Source organism: Cyanistes caeruleus, chromosome 2, assembly GCF_971803275.1.
Source record: "Cyanistes caeruleus chromosome 2, bCyaCae1.hap1.1, whole genome shotgun sequence".
In the NCBI taxonomy this organism is placed as follows: domain Eukaryota; kingdom Metazoa; phylum Chordata; class Aves; order Passeriformes; family Paridae; genus Cyanistes; species Cyanistes caeruleus.
Genome location: NC_141702.1, coordinates 90,979,409 through 91,006,909, shown reverse-complemented (window position 1 = coordinate 91,006,909; position 27,501 = coordinate 90,979,409). Strand labels below are relative to the sequence as shown.

Sequence of the window (27,501 nt, the reverse complement as noted above, 5' to 3'; positions counted from 1 at the left end):
GTGTTGCTGTCACAGCTAATGAGCTGAATAAAATCCCCCTGCAGCAGCTTATTTAGATACTGTCCTTCACAGTATCATCACAGGGCTTAAATAACAAAATAACATTGTCAAAGTTTAACACATTTGTTTCTAAATCACTCCAAAAATTAAGTGAAAGGGTAAGGGTAAGCCTTAAACCAAGCTTGCTTTGCTGTCTTCCTTTCTCTGTATATCACTCAAACCTTTTAAAACAATAGCTTGATCCAGATGCTTTTTTCTTTTTTTCTTTTTTTTTCCCCCAACTGGAAGATATGTAATGAGGCTTCGCTCAAAAGCAGTCTTACACATGTGGGATAAAATCTGTCTGCCAAAGTAAGAAATACACCCTGTCTAGGGCAGTACAGAGAAGGGAAATACCACAAAAGACCACAGGCTTTCAAATACAAGTTTTCCTGTCCTGCAAAACCAGACAGTGCACAACACACATTTGGACATCATGATCCTGCATGATCCATCATGATTCCTCCTCCCCATGGGGATTCTGCACAGGACCATGCCCCTGCTGTGGAAACCCAGATGTTTGCAGGTAGCCAGTGAAGCAGCAGGCAATTGCTGGCTACCACAGAAAAAGTAGCATCATAATTCCAGAGTTACTAGTAGAGCAGGCTTCAATCCATATTATATGTGAAAATCATCTGGTGTGAACACTCCAAAAAACCCATATATATAGAATCTTTTTTTCCTTAAGTGGACTTGAAAAACAAAAACCTCATTTCAGTTGGCATTTCCAAACTGACAACGTGCAGCCTCTTGATTAAGATGGGACATAGTTTAGAACCGTGACAACAAAGGATACTCCAGGCATTTCCATCTGCTTTAACAGCAAAGCAATAAACAAGAAAATGTACCATCCAGTTTAGTTTCAGAAGAACGCTTTTCATCAAAAGATCATTTAGTATATGCATCCTGACTTTTACATATAAAGTATGTATATGAAGTATGTATATGCAATAGCACTAATTCACATAAGCACTCTGGATGCAATGAAAACCAAACTGTGCACAGCTTTCAACAAATCCTACTACAGAACAGCACTACAGTGGTGGCTCAAAGGCAGCCAAAGTCTCTGGGCTCTCCCTCTCAGGAGTCACTCTTTCTGCAGATGTAGGAAGAGCACAGATTAAAGCAATCCCACACAGATTAAAAATCCTCCAGAGGTGAGATCAGCACAGCTGGATGGCAGCAACATGGATTACCCTAAATGAACACTGGCCTACCAGCAACATCTTGAGGTGCACATTACTGCTAGCTTTAATACAGTACATGGGACATCTAAGCCTTGGTTACTACTCTCCGCAGGCCAGGAAAATCCCTGATCCTGCTGTGCAGTGCTAGTTACCACTAGTACATCACCTGCTGTGATGGAGCATCCCCACTTCTTTTCAAGGCTGCACTGCGATCTGAGAAATCTGGGTTTTACTGATACCCTTGCAGCTTTTTTAAGCTATCTCAAGTACTCATTCTTAACACCTGCCTTGCAAAAGTTTGGAGATCCAGGCTACTCAGCGCTCATCTGTCATTTCTGCATCTTCATCTGGCAGGGAGTTCCACTCCTCCGGGTGGGGCCCCATGCATGTGCACCTGGGGGTGGGAGATGGTGTATACTCTTCTCCTCAAGTGCCATTCTGCAATTCTGCATCATGTTGGCCTCTCAAAGCACTTCTGCTGCAATGGTCTGTGCAGGGCTGGAGAAGACTTAAAGCTAACCTTCACAGCTACTGTATCCCTTTGGTTCATGCTGGGTTACATCATTCCCACTGTGCGCTATTGCACACTTAAACATTACTGAAATACCAACTGGAAGAGTTTTCCCTTTTTCTTCCCAACACGGAAAGTGTGCACATTTTGAAGAATCATACAAAATGGCTGACTGATGAAACTCATGGGGCAGGAAACAGGGCTTCCTCTATCACTCAGCAACACAGTTACTTGCCTGCTGGTCATCTCTCCTGTTCATTATACAGACTACAGAGACATATATATTCCCAGCTGGGTTCAGAACCCCACTGTGCTACACACTATACCATACCATCAGTGGAAAGACATTGACCTTGTCCTGAGAAAATACAAGAAAAACTACAGGAAAGTCTCAAGTTATCACAAGCACCCAGATAGCAGATGCAAACAGCCAGACTGCAGAAGGAAAAAATAAAATAAAAATATAATATTAAAAAATGTCCAGGAGTCTATTCACTATGAATTTCAGTTCAGCTGCTTACTGGTATGAACTTGATTGAGATGTTAGATAGACATCAACCTCCTGCCACTTCTCCAGCTGATAGAGACATATGGAATACAGTTCACTCCATAAATTTTCAGCAGTTCACATGTCCAGCCACAAGGCTCAGAAACACACAATTCTGTGTCATACTTGCATCATTCTGGGTTGAATTTTCTGTTGGTGTATGTGGGAAAAATTCTGCTAATGACTGTGGTGCTTGATTAAGCCATTTAGCACTCCATCCTGATACTCACTTTTCCTTGTAAAATACAGCCTTAATACCAAATTACATACATAACAGAAAGCTTCAAGTCAAGGTAAAATGAATAAGGGAAAGTAAAAGTATCCATATTATCTCTTTCCTGCTGTAAAAATGCTAGCTTAGTAAGAAGTATGTCATGATGTTTTTTAAGACACATTGGTAACAGAACTTCTAGGTTGCAATCTCTCTCCCCATGACAACATCTCCATTCGTCATTATCTTTCCTTTACAGAGACCAAAATATTAAGTAACACCAATAGTGACTAATATTAAATAGTATGACTGTGCCTGCTAACATATTTGACTCTGCAGAAATTAATGACAATGGTAACAGAAGCTGACTTTGCATCTTAGATGGTATTATTGCCAATTACTTTAAGTATTTCTAAGACAGTGAAGAGCAAGGGCTTTCCCTGTTTTCAGAAGGTAAAAACCACATCTGTGGCTGAAAAATTACCATACTTAGTCTGTGTTCCCTGGTGAGTTCTTCAGAACATCTGAACAAATTCCCCTCCCTCTTCTTTTTGAAGAAAATACAAATCAAAACATTTTGTGCTCTTCTCATTAGATAAATAAATACTAGGACCTTAAAGCAGAAGTCACTCAAGTCCAAAATTTCCAGCTGGAAAGAAAAAACCCAATCCTTTCACTGAGTGATCAGAGCATTATACACTACTCATCTCAAGACAACACAACTTGACTGCATTGTAGACTTTTTGGAAAGTCATTTCCTACACTGAAAAACAATTTGCTAAGCACAACATCCATGCCTCTCCGTATTTCAGGATTTGTTTTCCAGTAATGATTATCAACAGTAATTCTCAGTGAATTCTATATTTTATTCCCAAAAATCAATTCCCAAGAAAAAAAATTACTCTTGATCATCCTTACATTTGAGACTTTTTAAAGGTCTCAGAAAACTCAGAAAGTATTTTCCCATACTTCCCTGGTAATTAGTTTCTGAGAGCCTCAAGAAACAATTTTATATTATTATATCTGTATGATTGACAGCAGACTTTCCAAATCCTTCAACTTCACCAGATTTGAAGCAATGAAAAAACAAGATAAGCAGGGTATTTTGTTTTTTCCTTTATCCATATAGTGAGAGTGGCTTGAAGGAGTTCAGGAAGGCTCTAAAACCCTGTTTTCCAACAGAATCGCTCTCTGAAGTTGCTAATAAAAGCTGGCACCCCATTCAGCCCCACTGAAAACCTGTGTAACCCAAACAGCAGGAGGGGAAAGTTTAGAGCTGGGCTTCCCACACCAACACAACTTGTCTCCCTTGGTTCTCTTTTTGATTTCCAGGCAGCGAGCACGCCTTAGGTTCTCCTTGGGATCTCCATGACACAGGTCTACCTTTGGAGGTCACAAAATCACCTGGTAGAAACACAGGGATCTCAATCACTAAGTCCATTCTCACCTTGGATAACCCCTACATGCACATACTGTGGCTAAACTCCATTTCTAAAAGTTCCTACTGACAATGACTGCTGCCCAGATAATACACACATGCTATTTTTCAATATACTCTGGTATCCAGTGTAGACAGGGATCCTAAATGCTTCCTTTAAATATAAAGCAGAACATACTGCAGCTGTTCAAAAGAATATGGCCCTTAGTAGGGAGGAAAGTGTTTGTTGGGGGGACTAATTCATTGGTAAGGCAGATATACAGAGCTCTGAATTACAGAACCTGTGGCTCCTAACTCAAGTGAGCCATGCTATTGCTGCATTTTTGAATCCATTCTGAAATGCCCTATGTTTGCATTTTCTTAACTAGTGTTACCTCTCCAATGCCAAAACAAACATCTAGACGCACTGCTGCTCACTATAAAGGCCTTAAAATACATGGAGGCAGTAGCCATTTACTCAGATACTAGAGAAAAAAGTTATTAAACAAAACTGAATTTTCATCCAGAGGAAAGATCTCAACCATTAGTGTTAAGGCTGGAAAACTGCTTATCTGAGTTCCTTCTTTTCATACCATACTTAGAAAATTAGTCTGCTGTAGGTTTCCTCTCTAAGCTCCATTTAATTCCTTTTATCCTGATCTCTGTGCTATAAGAGAATGGAATTCTCTCCAGTTACCCTTGAATCCAGTCCTGTAATTTTAAGATGGTTTGAAAAGTACATGAACACAAATCCATTCCAGGCACAAACAGACATTATCTAGTGGGATATTCCTTTCCACCACATCAAGCTGGTGAATAAAAGGCTATCTTGCTCACTTGCTGTAATTTGAACCTGCCATGAGAGAATCCACTCTTGGATACTGTAACTCAAGAATTCATTTTGTTGCTTCATCATGCTGGGTGAGGGGGGCAGTGCCAGAAGTGTGGAAATAAATCCAAACCAGAAGAAAGCACCTTTGGATTTCTTAAATTTTTTTTAGCTTTAGGTATCTTTAATCTTTAAATTTAATATCTATCTTTAATATCTATCTTTAATAGGAGTCAGAAGACTACCTTAAAGCTTTTCCTTCATATATTTGCCATACAAATACTCAATATCATTACTAGTTCTACAGAGTATAGTCCCAATTATTGCAATATATCACCAAAGTTTTTTAAGGTTAATTCTATAAAAGCGAAGAATTGTAACATGCCAACAGAAGTAAACATTTGTGGTTAATACAGCAAAACCCCCAGCTCAGTCCTTCCATCTCCACATCTCCCTTGCTTTAGTGAATCACAGAAGCCTAACACATTTTGTATTTTCGTAGCACAGTACTGTTGTATCTCTCAAGTACATTATTCCATTTTTTATTACTTTTTATTATTATTTGGGGCATCAATAAAGAAATAAAAACACTTTTGGGTCACTCTCACCAGCCAGGGTGTGAACATACCGCTACAAGAAGTCATCTTACAAAAGCTCCACCCTTAAGAGTTTTGTATAAAAGTTGTCTAGCATGATCAAATCCTACAGCCAAAATATTAATCTGTCCTTGCCTTAGATCTTACACCCTTGAGGAATTCAAACAAAACAGTATTCTGAGAATTTTAACAAGCTCTTCTCTCACCAAGATGTACGGGCTTCCTTGCCTCCTGCCTAATGATGAACTGGTATCATATAAATGGGCTGATCTGATTACCAAAAGCTAAGAGGCCACCACCACTTCCATAAGAAAAGTGGTAAAACCATTCCAGGGCATGCACAGCTGTAATATCTGTGTGGGAGGGGTAATAATGAGGTGGGAGGGGTAGGCAGCACAACTATCTTCACTTAACAGTGGTCTTGTAGATCAGCCACAACACAAATGTGGGCAAACCATCAACTGAGAGACAATTGACTGTGTTCTCCATGATTATAGGCAAGGACATAGATCTACTTTACTACTGTCAACAGTACTGCAGGACTCCACCAGTGCCCATAAAGATATGGCTCAAAGAAGGCATGAGTTGTTTATTTTCAATGCACAACTAAGAGCTTGACAAGCAATGGAAAGAGAATTCAAACTGGAAATGACAGTTTAATCCTGCATTTTGATATCTTGATTTTACATCAGGGTTGGGGTTTTTTTGAGGTGAATGGAAGCAACTGGTAATCCCCACAGTAAGTCTGCACCAGACTGTGACAAATAAATCTTGCCAGATGATTATGTCACATGTCCTTAATGAAATTAATGTAGCAGTGATGAAATCAAGGACATTTTCTGTCAGTAAACCACTTCTAATCTAGAAGAGGACTTCATATTTTGAGGGCTAGCTATAATAAAAAAACATTTCTACTAAAACAACACCAACGCAATACACACAGTTCGCCAAGCAGAATTTACTGCCTTTTTAAAAAACATTTTCCAAGATACACATTTAATATTTATTGGTCTTCTGAGCCTTTTTTTCATTACATTTACAGTAATTTTGTGCTAGCTTTTTATAGAACAAAAGTACCTACATTTGACAGCTACATTGCTCCAAAACACCAACCCACCTGTTTCTTTTTAAGTCTTTATGTGTAGAACAACTTCCCAAAAATTTTGTTGTTTCTCTTTGTAAATAGCTTACAGACTCTGAGAGCAACAGAACAGTGACTTATTGTCTAGAAAGACAAGGAATACTAGCATCTGTTCATTTAAGACTGCTACAACCCCTGTGCAACATGAAGAACTGCCACAGAAACATAGTCATTTAACAAAATATTCACCATCACATTGGGCAGCAATTAGATTATGTGACATGTTATGCCAGAGGATTGTACTGTTCTAACATAATGGGCAGCCATCCAGGAGACAAGAAACTATCTGGTGAACAACAGAATAGGTTTGAATAAGCAGTCCAGGAGCAATAGAGTACCCGTAAAACTGATATACCATTTCCAACTTTATACTTGGTATAGTAATTAAGTTTTTTCCAATGGCGGAAGCTAACCAATTAGAACTAAAAAGTTCTAATGATGATGACCAGAGAGCAAAACAGTTGTCTGGAATAGTGGCTGAATCGGGAAAGCAAAGACACTTTTACACAAGCAAAACTAGAAATAGGAAATATTACTAGCTGAAAAGAAAGGAGCATGTTAGGTTCTGGATTCTGCAGACTGCTAAATCCATGGGACTTCTGCATGGAACACTGTGAGGCAGATACAGACTTTAAAAAGCAAAATTCTTTCTAAATAAACAAAGAATTATTTTAAGAGGATGCCCTGGAGAGCAAAGGAGAGTTCATGAACTTTACTTCCTCTCTGAGAAAAGCCTGCAGAGTTAACTACTGCCAGACTCAGGTAGAACACTAACCAAAGGCTAGCCTTTGAGCTGGAAAACAAATTAAAGGAAACCATCTTCAGAAAGGCTTATGATAAGCAGTACTGACCTGGAAAGGAGACACCTGATGCTAACAGGAGTCTTCTTACCCAAATGTGCTGAAGATAGTTCTTTTGAACTTTTATATATTTATATACCAAAGCCAGTTGTTGATACTACATTCATTTGCTTGTTTTAAAAGCATACCATCATTGACAGAATGTAAAATCACTAAGCTTTATCCTGGGCAGCCTCACCTCATAGAGAGGTATCAGCAATTTTTCAGATGATACCTTCCATGTAAAGGTTGCTATTTCTATCTTTTATAGTCATGGCAAGACAGTGTATTTCTTCTGGCTCACTCCAGCTTGCAATATGCTTAGCATAGCTAGCTTCTTTTATAAAGGCTTCCTCTGTCATTGCTTGACAGTACGTTTAAGTGTTCAAATTCAGTCAGTCACTCACAGACTGTAATGTAGTGGATTTGTTGCTGTATGTCACCTTTCAAGAAGTCATCTTCCTAAGTTCATTTTGTGCCTTTTGGATATCCAGCTCTTCAACAGCTTATTCCAAACCACTGCATCTCTTGCTGTACTCAGTGCTTACATTTCACATCCCTCCACCCTGAGCACCACATCAACCTCTGAAATGTGTAGTAAATGTTTAAACATATGAACAAGGGGCACTTTCAGGCATATTTGAGTCAGTATTATGAAATTCATGCCAAAGGATGTTGTGTGTTAGCTGAGCAATACAGCATATTTTTCCAACTGTTTCAGCCAACAGTCAACTACATGAACTATCCTGAAGAAATATTTCCTAAAGTTTGTAATGGAAGTATTTAATATAAAACCAAGAAAGCAGGAACTTATTCACTTTAATTACATACAGAGACAAGGGAAACGGTATGAGATAGCTGTAGTTTGGGTCAGCTAAGTCCTTAATTTTTTACATCTTATGCTTTTTTTTATTTAAGACATACATCTAGGTAATGTTTCTGGACTTTATTTCTGACATCTACAGAGCCCTAAGGTCACTTAATGCAGCTTTCATCATCATTTCTTGATACATGCCATCAAACTGCGCTTCCAGAAAGATGTTATTAGAAAGGGAGCCCCCAGGCACCACATTACACAGTTGCCTGGTTCACAGAAATGTGAACTGGGAAAAATAATCAACCACTTTTAAATACAGCTTTAAAATCATGCAGTTGAACTTGCTTACACTATTTACATTAAACATCTTGTAATCCATTCCATATAGTAGTAAAATTAGCATTTTTCTATAAGGCGGTTGTTGAAGGTTAAGTGTCCTCCTTTCAGTTCTGGCTCACCTGTGGAAATTTTACCCTTTAGTTGCGGGGGCGGGGAAAAACTTCACTGCAGGTACTTGGTGGGTACTTGAGAAACACAGAGTTCTTCGGCTGGGCCCAAAGGGGAAGGGGGCAGGAAAAGGCGGAGGGCGGGGACAGTTTGGCAGGCTTCTTCAGCTTCAGAGAAGGACACTTTGGGGCGCAGAGCTGTTGCTGAGAAGGGAATTCACCATCACCCAGACGGAGATGCTGCTTCGTCTCCTTCTTCCCTCTGTTGGTGGGTCCCTCGCACCTCCTGTCCTGCCGGGACGTGTGGCAGTGCCAGCCACCACTGAGGAGCTGCTGGCTGATCCTCAGCCACCGGCCCAGGATCTCAGCTCATCCCTGCTGTTCCAGCTGACTGTTCTTCAGAGCCCTGCAGGAGCACCAGGACTGCCTGCCCGAGGGGGTTTGTGAAGCAAAACCTCTCCTCCATCCCTTCCCGTCTCAGCTGAGAAAGCTGTCACGGGGTCCCTGGTTCTGTTCTGTTGTTAACGCTGTAGTTATTGTTGTTTGTTTGCCTTGTTATATACACTAGTAAAGAACTGTTATTCCTATCCCCAGATCTCTGCCTGAGAACCCTTGATTTCAAAATTATAGTAATTCAGAGGGAGGGGGGTCTACATTTTCATTCCAGGGGAGGCTCCTGCCCTCCCTAGCAGACACCTGTCTTCTAAAACCAAGACAGCAGTAGCAACTGAAGATACACGATAGCACCAGGTCTTCGCCCCTTCAAAGAGGTTTTACAAAGCAGTTAAAACCCTTCTAGCATAAACTGCACTAGAAAGCTTAAAATGGTTTCAAATTTGGTACAAACTGTAAATGTACTCTGTTATTCTTGCTTTTCCCCTCCTTATTGGATTTCTATTCCTTTTTTCAGAAACACTTGTTTAATTCCGTTTCTTTTTAAGCTTTTTATTTTTTTTTCCTTGCCTTGCAACTCTGACATTCTTTCTCCATTCCCTCATTCATGAGTTATTTGCTGGCTGGTTAAGAGAAAGACCCACATGGAGACAGGACACACAGCACAGGGAAGAAGCTAGCCTCTACTCATCCATCCATGTGTACCTGTGAATGAGGCTCACTGGCAGCCTTATTATATACCCCTGTGCATGCATGGAGCAAAGAGAAGCCCTTCCAAGGGCACACATTTTAGCAAGGCTGTGTCTAGGAACAAGCATGAACCTGGGCCTTCACTACCAATACCAATTGTTTCTATCAAAAACAACCTATTCTTGGCAAAGGTCTTTGTGCACACCAAAATTCACACTCACAGAAGTGTAAGCAATAGTATTCTTTTCAGCTTTGGGGAAATCAGATTACCAGACAGCACAAAGGAACCCACCCAGCAGCCCTCCAAGCTACTTTGCATACAATGTTTGCTAAGTTTTGTCCTCTCCTGAAACATAAATAATCAGTAACTGCTGGGGGAAAGATCCAGGACACGATGGACCAGTTGGGTCAATCGGACAAGGCAAACACTCTTCTTCTGACATGAACAACCTCTTCCTCTGTCTTATGTATCTTTAGTTGTTTTTGTAGTCTTCAACAAACATCTGACCTCTGACAATGTGTACAATGTGACCTTTGACTGTATAAGGGTTTTTTATTATGTTTATTACTTTAAAACCTTAAAATACAATTCAGCAGCCATTGGGCTATTTCCTGCTTTAGTCATACCTATGTTCATACTCTGAAGAGATGTTGGCATCATTTTAAGAGCATTTCCATTACTTATTTCCACTTCATTCTCAAAGATGTGCATTGACAGTCTTAGCTCCTCACATACACAAAGTAACTAACCTCAAAAACACAGGCAGCAAACCTTTTTTAAATGGCTTTTTCCACTTCATTCTCAAAGATGTGCATTGACAGTCTTAGCTCCTCACATACACAAAGTAACTAACCTCAAAAACACAGGCAGCAAACCTTTTTTAAATGGCAACATGCAGCTTGCAATAAAAACATTATATGCTGATACAGCACCATAATTCTGAAGGGTCCTAAAGCATTCAAGCTCACAGTCAGACAGTCTCACTCTTCCTTTGACCTTCCTTTGCTCTGTTTAGACAATATTCCGCTCAGCCTCTGGACTAAACCTGTGGAGGTTGCTCCCTCTCGCTCCTGAGAACACAGGCTATCTAAAGACAATGATGCACAGGTTTGGAACACCATTTACGTACAGGCAGTTCCAAACGAAAGTAGGTTCTTCACCAATGCAGTAGGATTTTCTGCAGTTTGGCGGAGAAACTCAGCTAGTATGAAATCACCAGACAATATTACAGTAGCTTTAATTTCTGCACAGAACAGACAAATTCATTGTTTTGAAAGGTCATGACAGTAAATTGCATGGAATTCAATTTACCTCCCTCAGATGGATGAAGGTCTGAGTCAAACATAGAACAGGGGAAGCCTTTGGCTCCAAGAAGTCTGTGCTGATTCAACCTACTCCTAAGCAGATAAATCATCCTTCCTCTCAGCTATACATTATCACAGCTTGTGATTTTCAAATGATCTTTTTCCACAGCTGTCATACTGCAGCAAATTGTGTCATAGATGAGCATCAAAACAATGGTCAATGCAAGAAAAAGTTGGTTTTAAGCAGGAAGTTACCAAATACAAAATTATTTGTGATACAGACACTGTCACAGTTGTATCATGCTCATTTCTCCGCATCTAAAGTGAAATACAAAAAACTACAGGGAGATGTACAGGAAACAACACCATCAGCATAATACAGAAAAACAAATACTGGAAAAGAAAGCAAGCATAACGGTTACAGAAAGACTGTGAAGACAGTAAAAGAATACCCTCTCCAGGAGGAGAGTGACACATCTGCAACGCATACGATTTAACAGGTTCCCCTGTGTATAACTGCAAACAACAAAGCTAGCGAGCATTTCATTCCTGACTGGATGTATGGCACCAGGCAACGACTCTTACCTAAAGCTTTCTGGGTATTCAGCAACAGCCATGTTGATAACATCCAATGCATGCTGATAGTGCTTCTGCGCTGAAAAGAGGAGGGCCAGTAGATGAAGTGAATTCATGTCATCTTTGCACAGTTGCAGGGCTTCTTGAAGATGGTCTATAGCATCAGAAATCTAGGAGGAGGTGGGGTGGAAATAAGATAACACATCACTTTTTCAGTCCTACATTATACCCCAAAAATGGAGTGAGCAAATGGACTAATTAGAGATTCTGAAGAAGTTCTACTTAGGCACCTTATACTATCAAAACAGGCTGCCAAAATTAACAGACTGCACCGCTTGAAAAAAACCACACAGTCTAGAGAAAAAAGTCTGCAGCATTACTAAATCACTGCTTATAAACAAGAGCAACAGACCTAATCCAATCAATCCCCTCATCCTTTAGCATGGTGATTCTATGCTGTAAACAGATCCACAGAGGCCCAACTCTCAGCTCCATTTTCCAGGATGGGTGGCTGGCTCTTCACCTGGGGGTGAGCATGACATATCTCTGCTGTGTTTTCTCTCTCATAATGGCTGTACAAAGCCTTTCATGATTTGGATCAATAACATACCCTTGAATGTTCATGGGTAAAAGAGTCAGGATTTAAAATGCTGTCAGAAAAAGAAATGTATTTGCAAGCAGTGATATGAAGAGCAGTCCTGACAGTCACAGCAGCAGCAGCATGTTATTAGAACCAAGTCTCACTTGGCAGAAAACAACTATAATGAATGCAAGTATATCACATGCTCTTTGTGATCCAGTACATTATTTCATGCTATCTGTTCAAAAGGCAACTTCTTAGCAGATTTTCATTTGTTTGTTTACCAGTAAGCTTTATGGAGAGGATTTTCTTTAAGATTCTCTAGTGTCTGAAATTACTGTTATGCAAATTATTTCATTTCTGTGTCTCTGAAAATATGCAAAAAACAAAGCATGAAAGTGTATAAATTTATTTTCCTCATGTATGCTTTCCTGCTCCTTCTCTTAATAGATGGAGAATGTACTTCTTTCTTTCCCATTATGAGAGCTTCCCCCCTAGCAAAGCTTTACAGACAACTACCCTGGCATACCACCAGTGTCAAATTCCCACCACCTCCACAGACCTCTCACAAAAACAAGTAGCACATAACTAAGGAAAGAAACAATTACACTGCCTGCAGCTACAACAGAGGTTACTGATTATCTAGATCCCAGGTATCCTTCTAGGAGCAGGGAATATTTTGTTCATAGGACAACTCTATCCTAATGTCCAAGTGACATTTCTCTCTTGCTGTGCACACACGAGCCATGGTAATTAACTACTCTATTACACTGGTGACTCCATGCAAGCCTGGAGATCAGTGTGACTTCTCCAGACATAAGTCCAAACTGGCATCCGGCCCACACCGTCAAAACTGCTGAATGTCCTGGCTTGGATTCAGGCTGGGATATATGACTGAGTGCTCAGCTTTAGTGAATTACTGCTTGTCAGTGGAGCTACTTTAACCACATGTGTTATTAAAGCCCATTGCAAAGGTAAACAGGTTGGCTTAAATCACCCATGCTCCCTCAGCAGTTTACTAGAACACATTTTCATACAATGTAAAAATTCTAGCAATGATAAGACAACTTGGAGCCAGGACAAGACAGTGATCAGCCCATATGTGCCTGTCCACACAGCTTATTATTAGATATACCAGAAGTATATAAATTTGACTTGCTAAAACAAATTGCTGTCAAGACTTCTTGCACTCCGGACTAAAAATCCCTTCTATTTCTTTCTATTTCTCTGTCCCAGAGCAGCACAAGTACTCATAAAGAAAATACAAGTTTGGGGAAAAGTCCATTAGAAGAAAAAGAAAACATGTAAACCTAACAGTTGGAGGAGACTTGGAACAACTTGTTACAGATGATCCTGTTTTGAGCAGGGATTGAACTGGGTCATCTCTAAAGGTCCTCTTCAAACTATTCTATGATTAAGACTAGGGTAGGGAATCCTAATTTACTAGTATGAATCAGACAAAGAATAACACTTGCAAGTAATGCCTTTACTGAGGGACTTCAAAATTTCAGGAGTACCTGACCTTACTTGCGTGTGAATGTGCAAACTAAGACTTTGCTTTATGTGTTGAAAGCGACTCAGCATCAAAATGCAGGTAGGTCCATACACCTAAGAGAGCCTGGTGATCCAAGAAGCTCTCTGACTGTTGCAACACACATGAAATAGAGCAGCAAAAAAGTAAGTTCTGGTCACTCCTGCAAACCTTTGCCTGCTGGACATGCAGCCACATAATGCAGAAAGAGATGTCATCTAAAGTAGTTTTGTTCTGTAGCATGAGCCTGCAATGGTTTCACCTCATTTCAGCACTTCCCTCTAGTACCATCAGAGTCACAGGCAATGGCTGGTTTTGAAAATTAATAATGCTTCCCTGGCATCTAACTCGAGTCCAAAAAGCTCCTTAGTGCTGTAACACCATTAGTAGCCTACACAGTACTGCTGCATAATTAGAAACAGTGGACAAAAATAATATGAACTCTATGCCTTTAAAAAAGCATTTTGTGAAACAACCTGCAATCGACCAGATGCAATGAAATACAAACTAAATTTTCATATCAACAGAAGTAAAATACTTGGCAGCAGTCGACACAAACTTCTTTTGAAAGATGTATTTTTATTTAAGTAACTATATAAGCTGAGAAAGATGGAAGCTGGCACCCAAGATGGCATCCTGAAACATCAGGGCTTTACCAGAGGCAGGCTGCTATTTAAAAGTACTTTAAATTTAAAATTTAAATTTTAAATTTTTGCATTTTAAATGCAGTACAAGTACTGCATTTAAAATAATCTCATTTCAGGTGGACTGAAAGTCTAAGTAGGGCTTGCAATTTGAAAAAGTTATAGTTCCCCGACTTACCATTCTGTTAACAAATATACCTATGTTTTGCATGGCACACAGGTATCTTCACATTACACTGATTAGGAAGCAAAGATGCTGCAGTAGGCCAGAAATAGCATCTTGCCATCTTGCAGCATTACCAAAATAATGCCACAATGTGGATTGTTTAGGCTGCCTCTTATATAGTAGGATTTATTTCAATAATGCTATATGTCTCCTAGAAAACAATTATAGTATGTCACAATTATAGGTATAAAAAGGGGAAACAGAATGAGTGTTAAAAATACTTCCTAACAGTAGAATGAACTTGGATAGTTAAAATGGTAAATGAAGCAGGAGCTCTTAAAGGAATTTTCAGGCCTAATAATTTCTTATCAGTTGACAGTTACACTTAATTCATCATTAAAACTACCCACTCCACCTCTTTTTATAGCATGGAAAGGAGTAAGCTTTACTGACTGGCAAGTGCTTCCATTGAAAACAACTTGCTACAGTCCACCAGAACCTCGGGAAAGCAGGGGTAGATACTTCTATGGGTTATTACTTAGTTCTTAGCCATTCTTGATCACCAGAGCAATCTAGGCTAGGATGTAGGCAGAAAAGGAGTATGTTGTTGTTCAGCAGAGGAGGTAGTTGCTGGTCTGGGAAAAAGACAGACCAGAACTACCTACATTCAAGCAGCCACTGAAAGAAGTACTTCTTGAATACCTCCTTAAATAGAGCTCCTCTTCTGGGGCAGAGACAGCAGTCTTTCCTTCTTGAAACTAAAACAAAAACTGGGCAAAACAGGTGAAATATTTTTTCTGGTCGCTTAACTGATGTTTATCTTAGCGGTACACCCAGACACTTGGGAAGGAAGTAGGTGTTTTCTGGATAGTGCCACTTGAAACTTGAGGTCTGTTCGAAATCCACAGGAAATTGGTGAGACTTACAGTGCTCAGCTGCTGACCCTTAGCCATCTTTCTTTTCTCATTTTCATGAAAAGAAAGGTTAGATTTAATCAGGTATTAAAATGGCACGAAGACTATGTATGTTTTGACATATCCAATACTACATGGCAGTCAAGGTCACAACCACCACCACTCCCCAAAAAACCAGAATCAACACTTAAAATTAACAAGACTGCTGCTGATACTACAGAGTCATTTCCATAGAAACTGGTCTGCTAAAAAACAAGGCAATGAATTAAAATCAGTGAGCTTTAAAATGTGCATTCTACCTTGTTTTTGCTGATCCAAGTGCTGTTACCACAGAAACAGGAAAAGTAGCCGAACCAGCCACCGAGAGTTGGGAGCTACAAGTCTCATTTGTCTCTTGGCTTGGCCAGCTGCCAGCCAGGCACTGCAGGTGGAGGTACCCACTGCAGCAGGTATGGACCTTGTTCTCCTGGCACTTCAGCTCAGGGGGAAAACCAGACTGAGAGACCCTCCTCACAGAACAGGTTATTCTACACTGTTTGGCTGAAAAATCCACTAAAACACTCTGGGGCTGATGTAGACCCTCCAAGTCTTCCCAGTGGCTTCAGTGGTCTTTAAGACACAGGTGCACACACACAAAGCTCATCATCATAATTTTTTATCTTGGTTGCTGGTGGTTTCAAATGCCAATGCTGCATGAACCTTTTATAACCATTTCTCCTCTTGTCACATCCTCATCTCATGTCAGAGGGATGCTTATGTTTTTCCATTTCCTCTTTGCCTTGCCCTGTAGTGACAGAGACAAGTGCTATTGGAAATATTTTACAGCCTTGCAAGGAAGATTAATTGCTCCAGCTTTGCTTGGCACTCTACTGGTTAGTTGTCTCTCTTGCTTTGTTCCATGAAAACACTCTTATCTATGTAAGCTGATACCCGTGTTTTTCAATGCTGGGTACAGTTACATCTTTTATTGACTCTGACTATGGAAACAAAAAGGCTTGCTTGTTGAGAAAAACATTCAGGTATTATATTATAACCTACTATGTAGAAAAGGCCTCATTTATTTGTATTATAGCATTGCCTGAAGAAAGCCCTAACTGTGATGTTCAATAGTTAATGCAATCTATCAAAAAAGATATCATTTATCTTTCAATTAATCAGAAAGATAACATATTAGATACTTTAAATAATTAAGGATATTAAAAATGCATTACAAAATGTTTATAATTAAGTAAACTGGCAAAAGAAGAGGAGGCTATTTTACATCAGTCTAAAAATAAAGATGTCTCAGGTATCTCCTCTCTGTCCAAGCATGTGTTAAAGATTTATATCTCACTTGATTGGAGAAGAGCATGAGCACCATCACAGGGGTCAGGCTGACACTACATAATACACTGAGATCATACAGCTGTGGGGGCAGAGGAGACTGGCACAACACCAAGGATGAAAACATACAGGTGAACTAGACAAAGAGGAGAGTGAACACAGGGACAAAAGATTGAATGGGAAGAACAGGAGAGAAGGGAAATGATGCAACAAGAAAGATGAAACAACACTGCAAAGACAGGCTACAAACAGAGAAAAAGAAAGGGTAATGACTTAAAATGCCAGTAACAGTGAAAACAACAAAAAACCAATGACCACAAAAACATTTTATTTTATTTTTCCGGATAGCAGCTGAAAAGCTTTAGTGCTTTTACTAATGGCAAACAGAAGAGGCAGCAGATAGACAATCTCCCTATGAGGAAAAAGCTGAGAGAGAAAAAAGGGTAGCTGGGTGCTTTTTAATGAAAGACCCTGAGCAAACCACATCATAAAGCAGCCAGTAGGCAGATGAGAAAGTTAAATAAGCCATTTTAATTATCATTTCCTATTGCAGGCTCACAGCACAGTGCTCTCATTATGAAAGGGCTACAAAAGTGACATTATCAAGAGGGTGCTCTCTTGGAACAATTAGTTTAACCTAATGAACCCACAGATCCACTTACTAGCTCAGGAAAGCAAGAAATACACAACCATTCAACTCCATTTTGTAGACTAAGGAGAGAAAACTGCAGCAAGAAGAAGGCCTGCCAAAGAAAGAAACTACAATGATGAAATTTCAAATCTAGTTGGAGAGGTATTAAAAACCAAAGCTGCTCCAATAAGGACTTCAGCTTTTAAACAGAAAGGAGAAAGAAATAAAACACGCCAATTTTAAGAAAAAGGGGCAGAAAAATAAAGCACAGCCTAAGTGATTGGTTTTTTTTCCTGAAAGGCAGCACAGAGTATTTGCTGATCAGCTTCATTTTTATGAGTTAACACCTGCAGCAGCGTTCAAATGCCAACTAATCCCACTCACTGCAGAGCTCCAGCACACATCAAAGACTAACGTCAAATGTGTTCAAGTATCAAATAAAGCAATCCCAGCATGGGGAGCACACAATCTGGCATGATATGGAATCAGGCAGTAACGGGAGAGCCTCTGGAGCAGTCTACAGTGGGACACAGTGTGATACCTACGGAACAGGAATAAACACCTTGCTCATCCCACATATACAAGGCTGCTCCAAGACTGCTCAGGAGTTAGAGCAGAACACATTCCCTAGGGAAGGTCATTCCACATGCTACAGAATTATTATTTTTAGAATAAGAATTAAAAAATATTTTACATAAATGTATTCTGACTGCTTGTTACTGGTTACAATGCAGGAAGGAAAGGACCCTGTTTAGCAAGCCTGGGTCTTGCTCAATTGGACTGTCCTTCCACCCTCCCGTGACTCAGTGATTTCCAAATATTTCACGTACCTGTCTGACAAGAGCCAGCTGCAGTGACAGGTAAAGAATGATTTGGTGATCTTCGGGGGCCAGGTCACGTGCTCTTTAAGGACAACCACACAATAAAAAAAGAAAAGCGACTGTTAGATGGCGCTTTGCAGAGCAAAATAAGCACAGAACAAAACACAGTCTTTCCCCACAGAAAACTAGTCCAGTAATGGAGAAGCACACAAATTAGATAAAAAGCAGAACAGTGCTGGCCTGGCTAAGCCAGAATCCCAGGAAAAAGTATGAGAAACACAGCTGCCAGGGTGTTATACAAGTTACATGATCTTTTTTAAAATGCCACTTAACATTTTGGAACTTGGATAACTAATACAGAAAAGGTAGCTCTGAGCTCATAAACAAAGCATTATTTTAAGTTATTAGGTGATGGTCATAGTTGTCTAACTTGTTCCTGTACTGCCACTTTTAAAACATTAAAAGAGGGCTAGGTTAGCACTGAAAAAGTCACTGTGAGCATGTAGAGGACTAAAGATCAGAAGCCTGTGACACAAGCTGATGCTCAAACACATAAAACATTCTCCACCCTGCAGCTTCTAGTTTAATTTTTGACAGTAGACTCCTATTTTGGAAAGGGAAGACACAGAGGGAGGAACTATTTGATGACAGGAACCAGTGGATTCTCTCTCCTTGTGACTCACAGAGCTCACTCATAGCTCTGCAGCACAGGGAAGTTATTTCACATGGGAGAAATGGGGAAGAGGAAGTTCCCTCATAGCCAATTAACATTCCTGACCTCTTTCTGGGCTTCGTTCCAGGACACCAGGAAAACTTGCACCTCCATTGCCAGCCCTCAAGTGAGCACAATTAATGTCCTTATGAGGGAGAAAGGACAGGCTAACAACACTGGTGGTTAAAAAACCCATGCCAGAACTATTGATTTGCTCATAATAAACAAGTAACAATAAAATAATTCCTTCAGGTCAAACCATGGCTTGAGACATCATACATGTTCTTCAAAAAGAGGTGAAAAAACAAGGAAGGTAAAAAAAGGAAAGAAACCAAACTTAAGCATTTAGAAAAACACTAGTAATCAGCTCACTATCACATTCCTGTTGGCTGAAGTTTGAGTAACTACTGTTTGGCAGGAAGCTTGTCTGCCTCCTAGATAGAGTTAAGATACATGAAAACAAGTCACAGCCAATGGGAAAGGTTAAAGGATAAAAAAACCTGAAAGTTCAAAAGCAGTGCAGTACCACAATTCCTTAAAATTGGTCAGAAGTTAATGTATGACAATGGACTCCACAAACTAGTGTGACTTAAAAGTTAAAATACACTCCTGATCCAAATATTTAATCAATATAAATGGCTTTTAAATTTTTTCTCTCTCAGACCTCCGTAAGGCAAATATCCAGAATTGTATCTGTGGTTTCAGTTCTTGCACTCACTACAAAACCAGTGTAAGACAAACATGTTGGGCTCCTTCTTGGTCAGCATCAGCAAAACATTTAAGATCCTTTAACGTTGTTCAAATTGCTAAACTTGTACTATGAGATACCAAAGATCTCAAGTTTTCTTCACTTATGTAATTATGACCACAACAAACTTAGATACTTCAGCCCAAGACTTAGAATGTCACAGTATTGTCACAGTACAGCTGGTCTGGACTGGACAAAGTAAATCTGACCATAACACAAATCTAATTCAGTAGCCTAGTTCATGTCTGAACATGCCCCTGGATAAGCCATAGGGGACCTTCGGCCAGACCCATTCAAGATGAGAAGCAAGCACATCACTGGCCAGGAAGCTGAGCAGGGAGAGAAATATCAGCCAATGGCTGTCTAGCCCAGAAAATTTGAATTGGGTATTTAAGTGAGTTCTGAATAATAAATGAGGCTGTTTTGTCTCATGAGCACCTGGAGCGTGAGTCGTGAGTTTTGTCTCCCCACCCACGGCTGGCACATTACATTAGTCCGCATAAGCTTCCATTTAATTTCTATCTGTAGTCTGTAGGCATCTACGTTTACAGTGGGTTGGACAGCGGAATGGACAAAAATAGTTTTAAATCAATCAGTTGTACTTGATGTCTCAAGCATAGTTACACAAGAGTGTAACCTGCAGTTGCTTCCAGGATGGAGCCATTGTAACAGTTTTCCCCAAAACTACAGGGATTAAGGAGAGGTGAGTGGTGCCTGCTTTGTACCACTAGCTCTGGAATCTCCTCTTCCAACAACAGCTCATGTAAACACTCATTAGGACAGCAATTATTCTCTCCCCTAAATGCACTGGTGCCAGGTAACCTCATAGCTGCCTACACTCTGATGGTGAAGGTACTTTCCTACCATGAAGGAAATAAGATTTTAAGCCTGCTTCATACAGGAACTGAGACAAAATTAGCTTTCCACGTTTGGCAGCTGGCATCATGTGAGGAAGCTGCATCTCCCAGCACTGTAGATCTCACTGCAGCTAATTTGGGGCTAAGGTTTTTTCTCTAAGGTGGCAGAACAGTACTCTTACCTTGGATATTCAATCAAATAATCGCTGCATTTAGCCATTACAAAAATGGTTTTGACAGACTACTGATGAAATCTAATGAACTGTTTTCAAACTTTCCAGCAAGGAAGCCTTACACAGACGAAAAAGAAACATAAAAAGAAAAATTCTTCTGAATTTGTGAAAAAAATACACAGTGCAAGTATCTGCAAAATTCCTACTCACCTCTCTAAAGTCTGAAGTGCTTTCTTGTTTAATTCATCCTGAGTGCTCTTTAGAGTAGCTGTAGGACAAGATACCATGCCATATAAGAGTTCATTCAATGTTTCAGATTAAAAAAAATAAATGTATAGAGTATTTCAAATTTGGAGTGTAAATACTGTGGAAATCTGTGTGTGAAATGTGCATGTGCTCATTTTGAGCATTTGAATTCTCAAGTTCATTTTTATTAAAGATTATTTTAAGTCCTTTGTTTGAAATACTGAAGCATTTTTTTATTTACATATGCCACTGAAGGGGGCTGGGAGAAGGGGCCAAACACTAACTAGATATTACATACCAAGAAGGTAACAGGCCCTCAGCCAGGCTGCTGCAAATGCTAAAAGCAGTAACCTGCCACACATTCTGACTCAGATACAGACAGCCCCCACCACCATCTTCATGTTGGAAGGTGCTGCAGGTTGAACACGGAACACCGGCAGCTGAACTCACAGCTCTGTGACAAAACAATACCATCTTGGAGACCACAACAGAATTTTTAGGTTACTTCAGATGTGGCATTAGCCACTAATGCCCTTCTTCCATGCCTCTAATGGCTTGACTAAAGGATCCCGCTCAGTATGCACACATATCAATGTATAAATTAATTCCTACCTAAAACCAGAAAAGGAAGAGAAGAATTAATCTCTTGTTATACTTGGGTATCATAAGATATCATCATCAAGATCAACAGGAACATAATAAGAGCTTAAAGGAACATGTCTTTCTCAGATCCAAAATATCTGGAAACCTAATGATGGTTTTTAGAAATGGATCGGCTATCTAGTTCTGGTTCTTAGGTTTTCGGATTTTGCACAGCAGCAGTTTCTTGTTCTGCATATCCTGAAATTGAGAGCTATTGACCAACAGCATAAGGAAGTGATGATGAGCAGTTAATCCATCAGCAAACATAACCCATGAACATATCTGATTTGATACATCAAGTCAGTGTATGCTCCAAAATAGAAAGTTACTAAGTAGCATATAATAATGCAGCAAATCCAGTGAAATTCAAGTATTTTAATACTTAAATATACTTTTATACTTAAAGGGGGTTTTTAAGAAAGACAGAGAGTTATTTTTTTACCAGGTCCTACAGTGATAGGACCAGGAGTAATGGTTTTAAACCAGTAGTTTTAAACTACTTCAATGAGACTTACTTCAAGAAACATGTAATTAAACATTAAGAATAAGGAAGCTACCCAGCGTAAGTTTCTGGAAGTATTACTTCGTACAGGAGCTTTTTTCAAATCACAAAGAAAAGGCTTTAATACAACTCCTCAGTGCCTTTGTTACACAGGAGGAGAAATAATTACTGAAAGGTTATATTAAATAAGAGAGCCTAACTTGGATGGAAGGCGGTAAGCTTTAGAAGGCAATTGGTCAAATATCTCTGAAACACTTAGCTATCATTGAAAATACTGATTAACTGAAAGTCATCTCAACTGGAAAGTTACAGGAATCCCACATATACACACAGATAGATGTATGACTTGTCTGCATATGTTGCCTCAGATGAGGCGTAGCGACCCGGCTCGTGAGTGACACGATGGCTAACTTACAGGCCTGTCGGGCTAATCACACGCAAACACCAATGTGGTGGACGGTGAAGAGCATTTATTTCCGGTGTGCAAGGTTTTATATGACCAAGTTATGATTATGTCATCACCGTGATATTATGGGTTATAGAACTTTGGAGAAAGAGGGGCCCTATCTTCCCGTACAACGCAATATCTTCCGATCGGCTTTCCCTATCTAACCACTTTGTAACTGAATGACTTATGTAATTAACAACAGACTGTGAACTGGTTAGTAATGAACATTAAACGTAACCGCGGTGTGTTAGTACGAACTATCATGCAAACTCAGGTTAACTGTCTCTGTTCTAAATATAAAATGTCAATCTTATCTAAACGGGTTTTTATAAACTGGGCTAACTTATTAAGGAGACAAGGAACAAAAATAAGTACGAACACAACAACAATAACTGGTCCTGCTAACGTGGAAATAAGGGTAATAATCCAGGGGGATTGGCTGAACATCGAATTAAACCAGTTCTGTTGAGAGCATTGTTGGCTACACTGTTCAAGTCTTTGCTGTCGCTCTGTTGAAACTCGGGATCAAACCAGGGACCTTTAGATCTTCAATCTAATGCTCTCCCAACTGAGCTATTTCGGCTGCCTAATGACACTGGGATAACACATCTAAGTTACACATCAATTATTATCTCACAGACTACTATTTAAAGTTGACTGAAATCAACTGAGGATGGAATGACAAGACCTCAGTTCAGTTAGCACTACATATAAAGAAGCAAGGTGTTACTTTTGCAGGGCTTGTGAGAAAGCACTGGAAGTGTTTACAGATAAATTTATGCTGAATTATATACTTTATAACTACATTGATGTGTGACAAAATGGTTGATCATGGAATCCAATTACAACTGTTCTATATTTTTTCATTAGATAACCAAACAACTAAAATACAAAATTAAACTAAGTATTGAATGTAGTGGCCTAATTTTACAATTTAAATACATCAATCAAATAAACTTTACAAATAAACAAAAATATTTCAGGAGAAGCTAATTATTTTCTTTTAGAAATTATATGATGAAGCATTAATGATACTTCTCTAAAAATGCTTTACAGCATCTAAGACATTGCTCGTAAACAGTTTCAAAGTCCTTTTCATTCCCATAGTATGGATCTTCAATAATAAGCTGTTTCTGAGGATCCTAAGTTCCAAGTAGCTCAATTTTGGCCTTGCAGTCTTTAACTTGGTTACTTTTCCTGTTCAAATCTCTTAGATTGCTCTCATCCATACAAAGTACATGATCAAAGGTCTGGAAATCCTCTTTAGCAATCTGCCTGGCAATATGGTTCGTGGTAATGCCATGCTTCTTCATACAATTCTGTCCTCAATAGTCAGGAGGGCTTCCTATTTCATAGGCAGATGTTGCTGCACTGTCTATCCTCCACTTACGTTCAAGTTTCTCATCAGTTACGAGTTTTCTGAAAACTGCTTCAGCTATTGGAGAGTGACAGATGTTTCCCAGGCACATGAACAGCACTGACTTCGACTCTCCTGCCGCCATCTTCGCTCCAAGGACCTCACTCCCCTCCCCGGCACCATTTCGCGGCACGTATGGCGAGGGCCTTTCTCTGACATCTCCAGGGCCCGTGGTGTCAGGCGCGCCCCGCAGCTCCGTGGCATCGGTATCCCCCGGTGGCAGATTATGTTCCGCAGCCAAACCCGCGTTAGGGCCAGGCAGGCAGGATGGCGACTCGGGTTGGCCGTCATCATTGGATGGCCAGTTAGAATCAGTGGGGCAATCAATAAATGTGGTCTGAGTAGCAGCTCCAACCCCCACCCGTGGTGTAACGTTTAAACAGCTTTGCGCTGCCTACCAAATTTCCTGCTCTTGAAGTGGTTTTCGCAGCGCTTGCATAACTCTTGCCCAGCTTTTAAGGCACTTGCTGGACTTAAAGCACAACACGTCATCCGTGAGTGCCTTAGTACACCTAACCCAGCAATCTGGGTGTAATATATCTAAGGGATCATCAATAACACATAATTCTAGTAATCTGGCAACCGCACATTCGAAGTCCCTTGATTCGCAGTCAATACCCCACTGCTTATGCAGCTGTGAAACTACCTTGCCGAGCGACTGCATCACGGCAGTACGGGAGTGTCCTGCCCGCTGAAGTCGGTCCTGCCGCTCCAGCTGTCCCTCAGCGTCCGACGAGACTCCTGAAATCCAGCCGCTCGTACCCGCGTGTCGGGGAGCGGTCCCGGGTTTCGGCACCTCAGATTGAGGCGTAGCGACCCGGCTCGTGAGTGACACGACGGCTAGACCTACAGGCCTGTCAGGCTAATCACACGCGAACACCAATGTGGTGGACGGTGAAGAGCGTTTATTTCCAGTGTGCAAGGTTTTATATGACCGAGTTATGATTATGTCATCATCGTGATATTATGGGTTATAGAACTTTGGAGAAAGAGGGGCCCTATCTTCCCGTACAATGCGAGATCTTCTGATCGGCTTTCCCTATCTAACCACATCAGCACATGTCAGTAAGAACTGGTATAAATACAATGATAAACAAGATTGACAACATGAGGCAGGATTACATCACAGAAATGCTGTCTTTCAGCATGTTCTAGCTTTGCTTCCTCACTGTCATATGCTATTTTTAACAATGCTAATGAAAAATGTCTTGCTAATGCAAATTTAACATTTTCCATGAAAACACAGTTCCATATTCATGACCATCATATGTGTGCTTTTGAAGGACTTAATCAATTTTATTAAAATATAGTCTGCAAGATGAAAATATCCTCTTCCTATTTCCCTGAAATAACTGAGTGACTTGTCCTGTTGCCTTAAGAGCTAGAGATACAATGAGAAGGCAGATATATTCCACTGCTTCAAAACATAAATCAGAGGCTAATCTGAAGACAATCCAAGGCAGTAGTTGTGAAGACTGCTTGTTTTACATTAAAAAGGACACAATATTGAACTCATCTCTTGAAAATTCAAGAGATTTCCAGAAGTGTTTTCAACTCACATTTTGCTGCACCAAAATATCTTTAGAGACAGAGTACAGAACATGCCTTTCCTACTCCATTTCCACTTCTTTACATACTGAAGTTTACAAAGAGATTGTAAGGGGCTAACATAGAAAACCTTCTATCTCTGAAAATTGTCTCTGGGATCTTGTATTGCTTTAGAACAGTTTAAACTATGTCTAGGCAAAATTCCTTTAAAACTAGGCTGTTAAGCAGAACTCTATCCCCAGTGGACTTAAAATATATTATATATATATTTATATAGATAGATAGATAGATATAAGAAAATTCAGGCTAGGAAGGACATAATTTTTGACATGAACTTTCTAGGGACAACTACTCTGTGGCAGAGAAATGGAGAACAGGAGAAAGCTGCAGTGCCTGTTAGCCTCCACAGTGAAAAGCAGTTCTCAGAATGGCTGATCAGATACGGCTGGCTGAAAATCTACACCAACTTGTGCTACTGAAGAGCACAAGAACACTTTCTCATACAGATGCCTTGCAGAATTCTGGTGTAAGTTTCAAGGCCTGCATATTCCATGACAACATAATAGAGCAATTTTAGCTTTGATTCAGACTTCTTTGCTGGAGGAAGTTGGTTTGTTTCTATGGAACCTATCGAACAGAAAAGCCATTGTTTGCATGAGGGCAGGACTGCCAAAATTATTAGGAAACACACCAGCTCAGCCATTATCCAAAGAAAATGTGTTAGAAGTCTTCTACCTATGTTAGAACCCATAGAATAAACAAAGATTGTTCCCACCTGTGAGCTTGATGAAGGTCAGAGCTAGAACTCTCCCAAATACTTCAAGCTCTTCTGACTACGAAGCACCAAATCTGCAGGAACCCCTTGTCCATTCATTCAAGATCCAAGTAAACGGATTAAAATAATACACTTCTTACATTCAGTGGCCTGTTTCTAGTCAACATCCACATGTACCATTGAGGTAGATATTTTTATCTTGTTTACTTCTAAGTAAAATAAACGACATCACAGAAAGGTTGAATCTCTGTGGGGTATCAGTATCACACCAGGAACTGAAGTGAGGCATTTCTGACTCCAGTTCTTGAATTGTATTTCTTTGATTTATGAGTGGGTGACAAAAATATGAAAACAGATGGAAAGTCTGACGTTTTGTTGTGTAAATTAAGCAAAAAAAAATGTATTACAAATACTCAAGTAAAGCACACCAAGCATTCTCAGCTACGCTCAGATTATCCCCCCCCCAGTACTGACCTGCATTTCTTCCTTTGCCTAAAAATTTCACTTTTATTTTACCACAGAAGATAGTTCTCTGAGCAAGTGAACAGTTCCCATTTATCTTGCAATCTGATTGTTTTTCATATCTAATCAGCACTGCAAGCAGATTTTCTAATAAATTCCCATTGTTTGCACTGAAGACTTTGAACAAATGCTCTCCATATAACACACTTGACAAAAAAGTAACTCACCATCAGTAGCTTGAAGGCTGTATGTCAGGCCCAGTGCCAGGTAACCCTTTGCTAGGGACTCCCCAGCATCCTCACCCAGGTCTATCACCATTTTAGCAAAGTGCTCTCCTTCTTCCAGCTGCAAAAGAGGTAGGATGAGACTTACAGGCATTTCCTCTATACTTGCTCCAATAAAATTTACCATTAAGCTTGCAATTACCATTAAGCTAGCATTACCATCACACCTGCAAGTGATCTGAGAGCCATTCACACAAGGGCTTTCAGTGATCCCAGTGAACACTCATAACAGGAGAAGGTCAGATTAGCAGACCTTGGTGCACATGCACAGTTTTGAGAAAAGTTTGGGTTTTGCACCCCAAACTCTTTCCAGATGTTTAAGATTAATCAAGGACACTATCTTATTTTATAGTTCCCTTCAGGCACACTTCACTCATGCAGCCTTAAATGCAAATGCTGGATCAGCTGGACTACTTATATGCTATCCTACTAGAGTACTGAAAGGTCTAACAGGTTTTCTCCTTCAAAGGAAGATCATTCAGTTCTGCTATTAAGCCTTAGCAAATTTTACTCTCTTTTAAAACATTACAAGA

General features: G+C 39.9%; 1 protein-coding gene, 1 long non-coding RNA gene, 1 other non-coding gene and 1 pseudogene across 19 annotated transcripts in view; all 4 read right to left on the bottom strand.

Annotated features, from left to right (window-relative positions):
• TTC7A (tetratricopeptide repeat domain 7A) overlaps positions 1-27,501 on the bottom strand; it is a 218,041-nt gene that overhangs the window by 120,191 nt on the left and 70,349 nt on the right. For all 17 annotated transcript variants that reach the window (XR_015281084.1, XM_086869304.1, XM_086869308.1 and 14 more), the window contains 4 exons: positions 26,912-27,029; positions 20,855-20,912; positions 18,164-18,236; positions 11,554-11,714 (listed from right to left, as the gene is read on the bottom strand). Coding sequence is in view for 16 of the 17 variants with exons in the window: in XM_086869304.1 (XP_086725430.1) it covers positions 11,554-11,714; positions 18,164-18,236; positions 20,855-20,912; positions 26,912-27,029 (410 nt within the window). In the remaining variant the exon portion in view is untranslated. The remainder of the gene's footprint in view (positions 1-11,553; positions 11,715-18,163; positions 18,237-20,854; positions 20,913-26,911; positions 27,030-27,501) is intronic.
• On the bottom strand, positions 22,993-23,065 carry TRNAF-GAA (transfer RNA phenylalanine (anticodon GAA)). The gene has a single exon. It is a non-coding gene; the product is annotated as a tRNA-Phe (tRNA).
• Positions 23,461-24,268, bottom strand: LOC111927626 (low molecular weight phosphotyrosine protein phosphatase pseudogene; annotated as a pseudogene).
• Positions 24,785-26,308, bottom strand: LOC147654982 (uncharacterized). Its single transcript, XR_015281190.1, has 2 exons — positions 26,223-26,308; positions 24,785-26,074 (listed from the first exon to the last, which is right to left on the bottom strand). It is a non-coding gene; the product is annotated as an uncharacterized LOC147654982 (long non-coding RNA).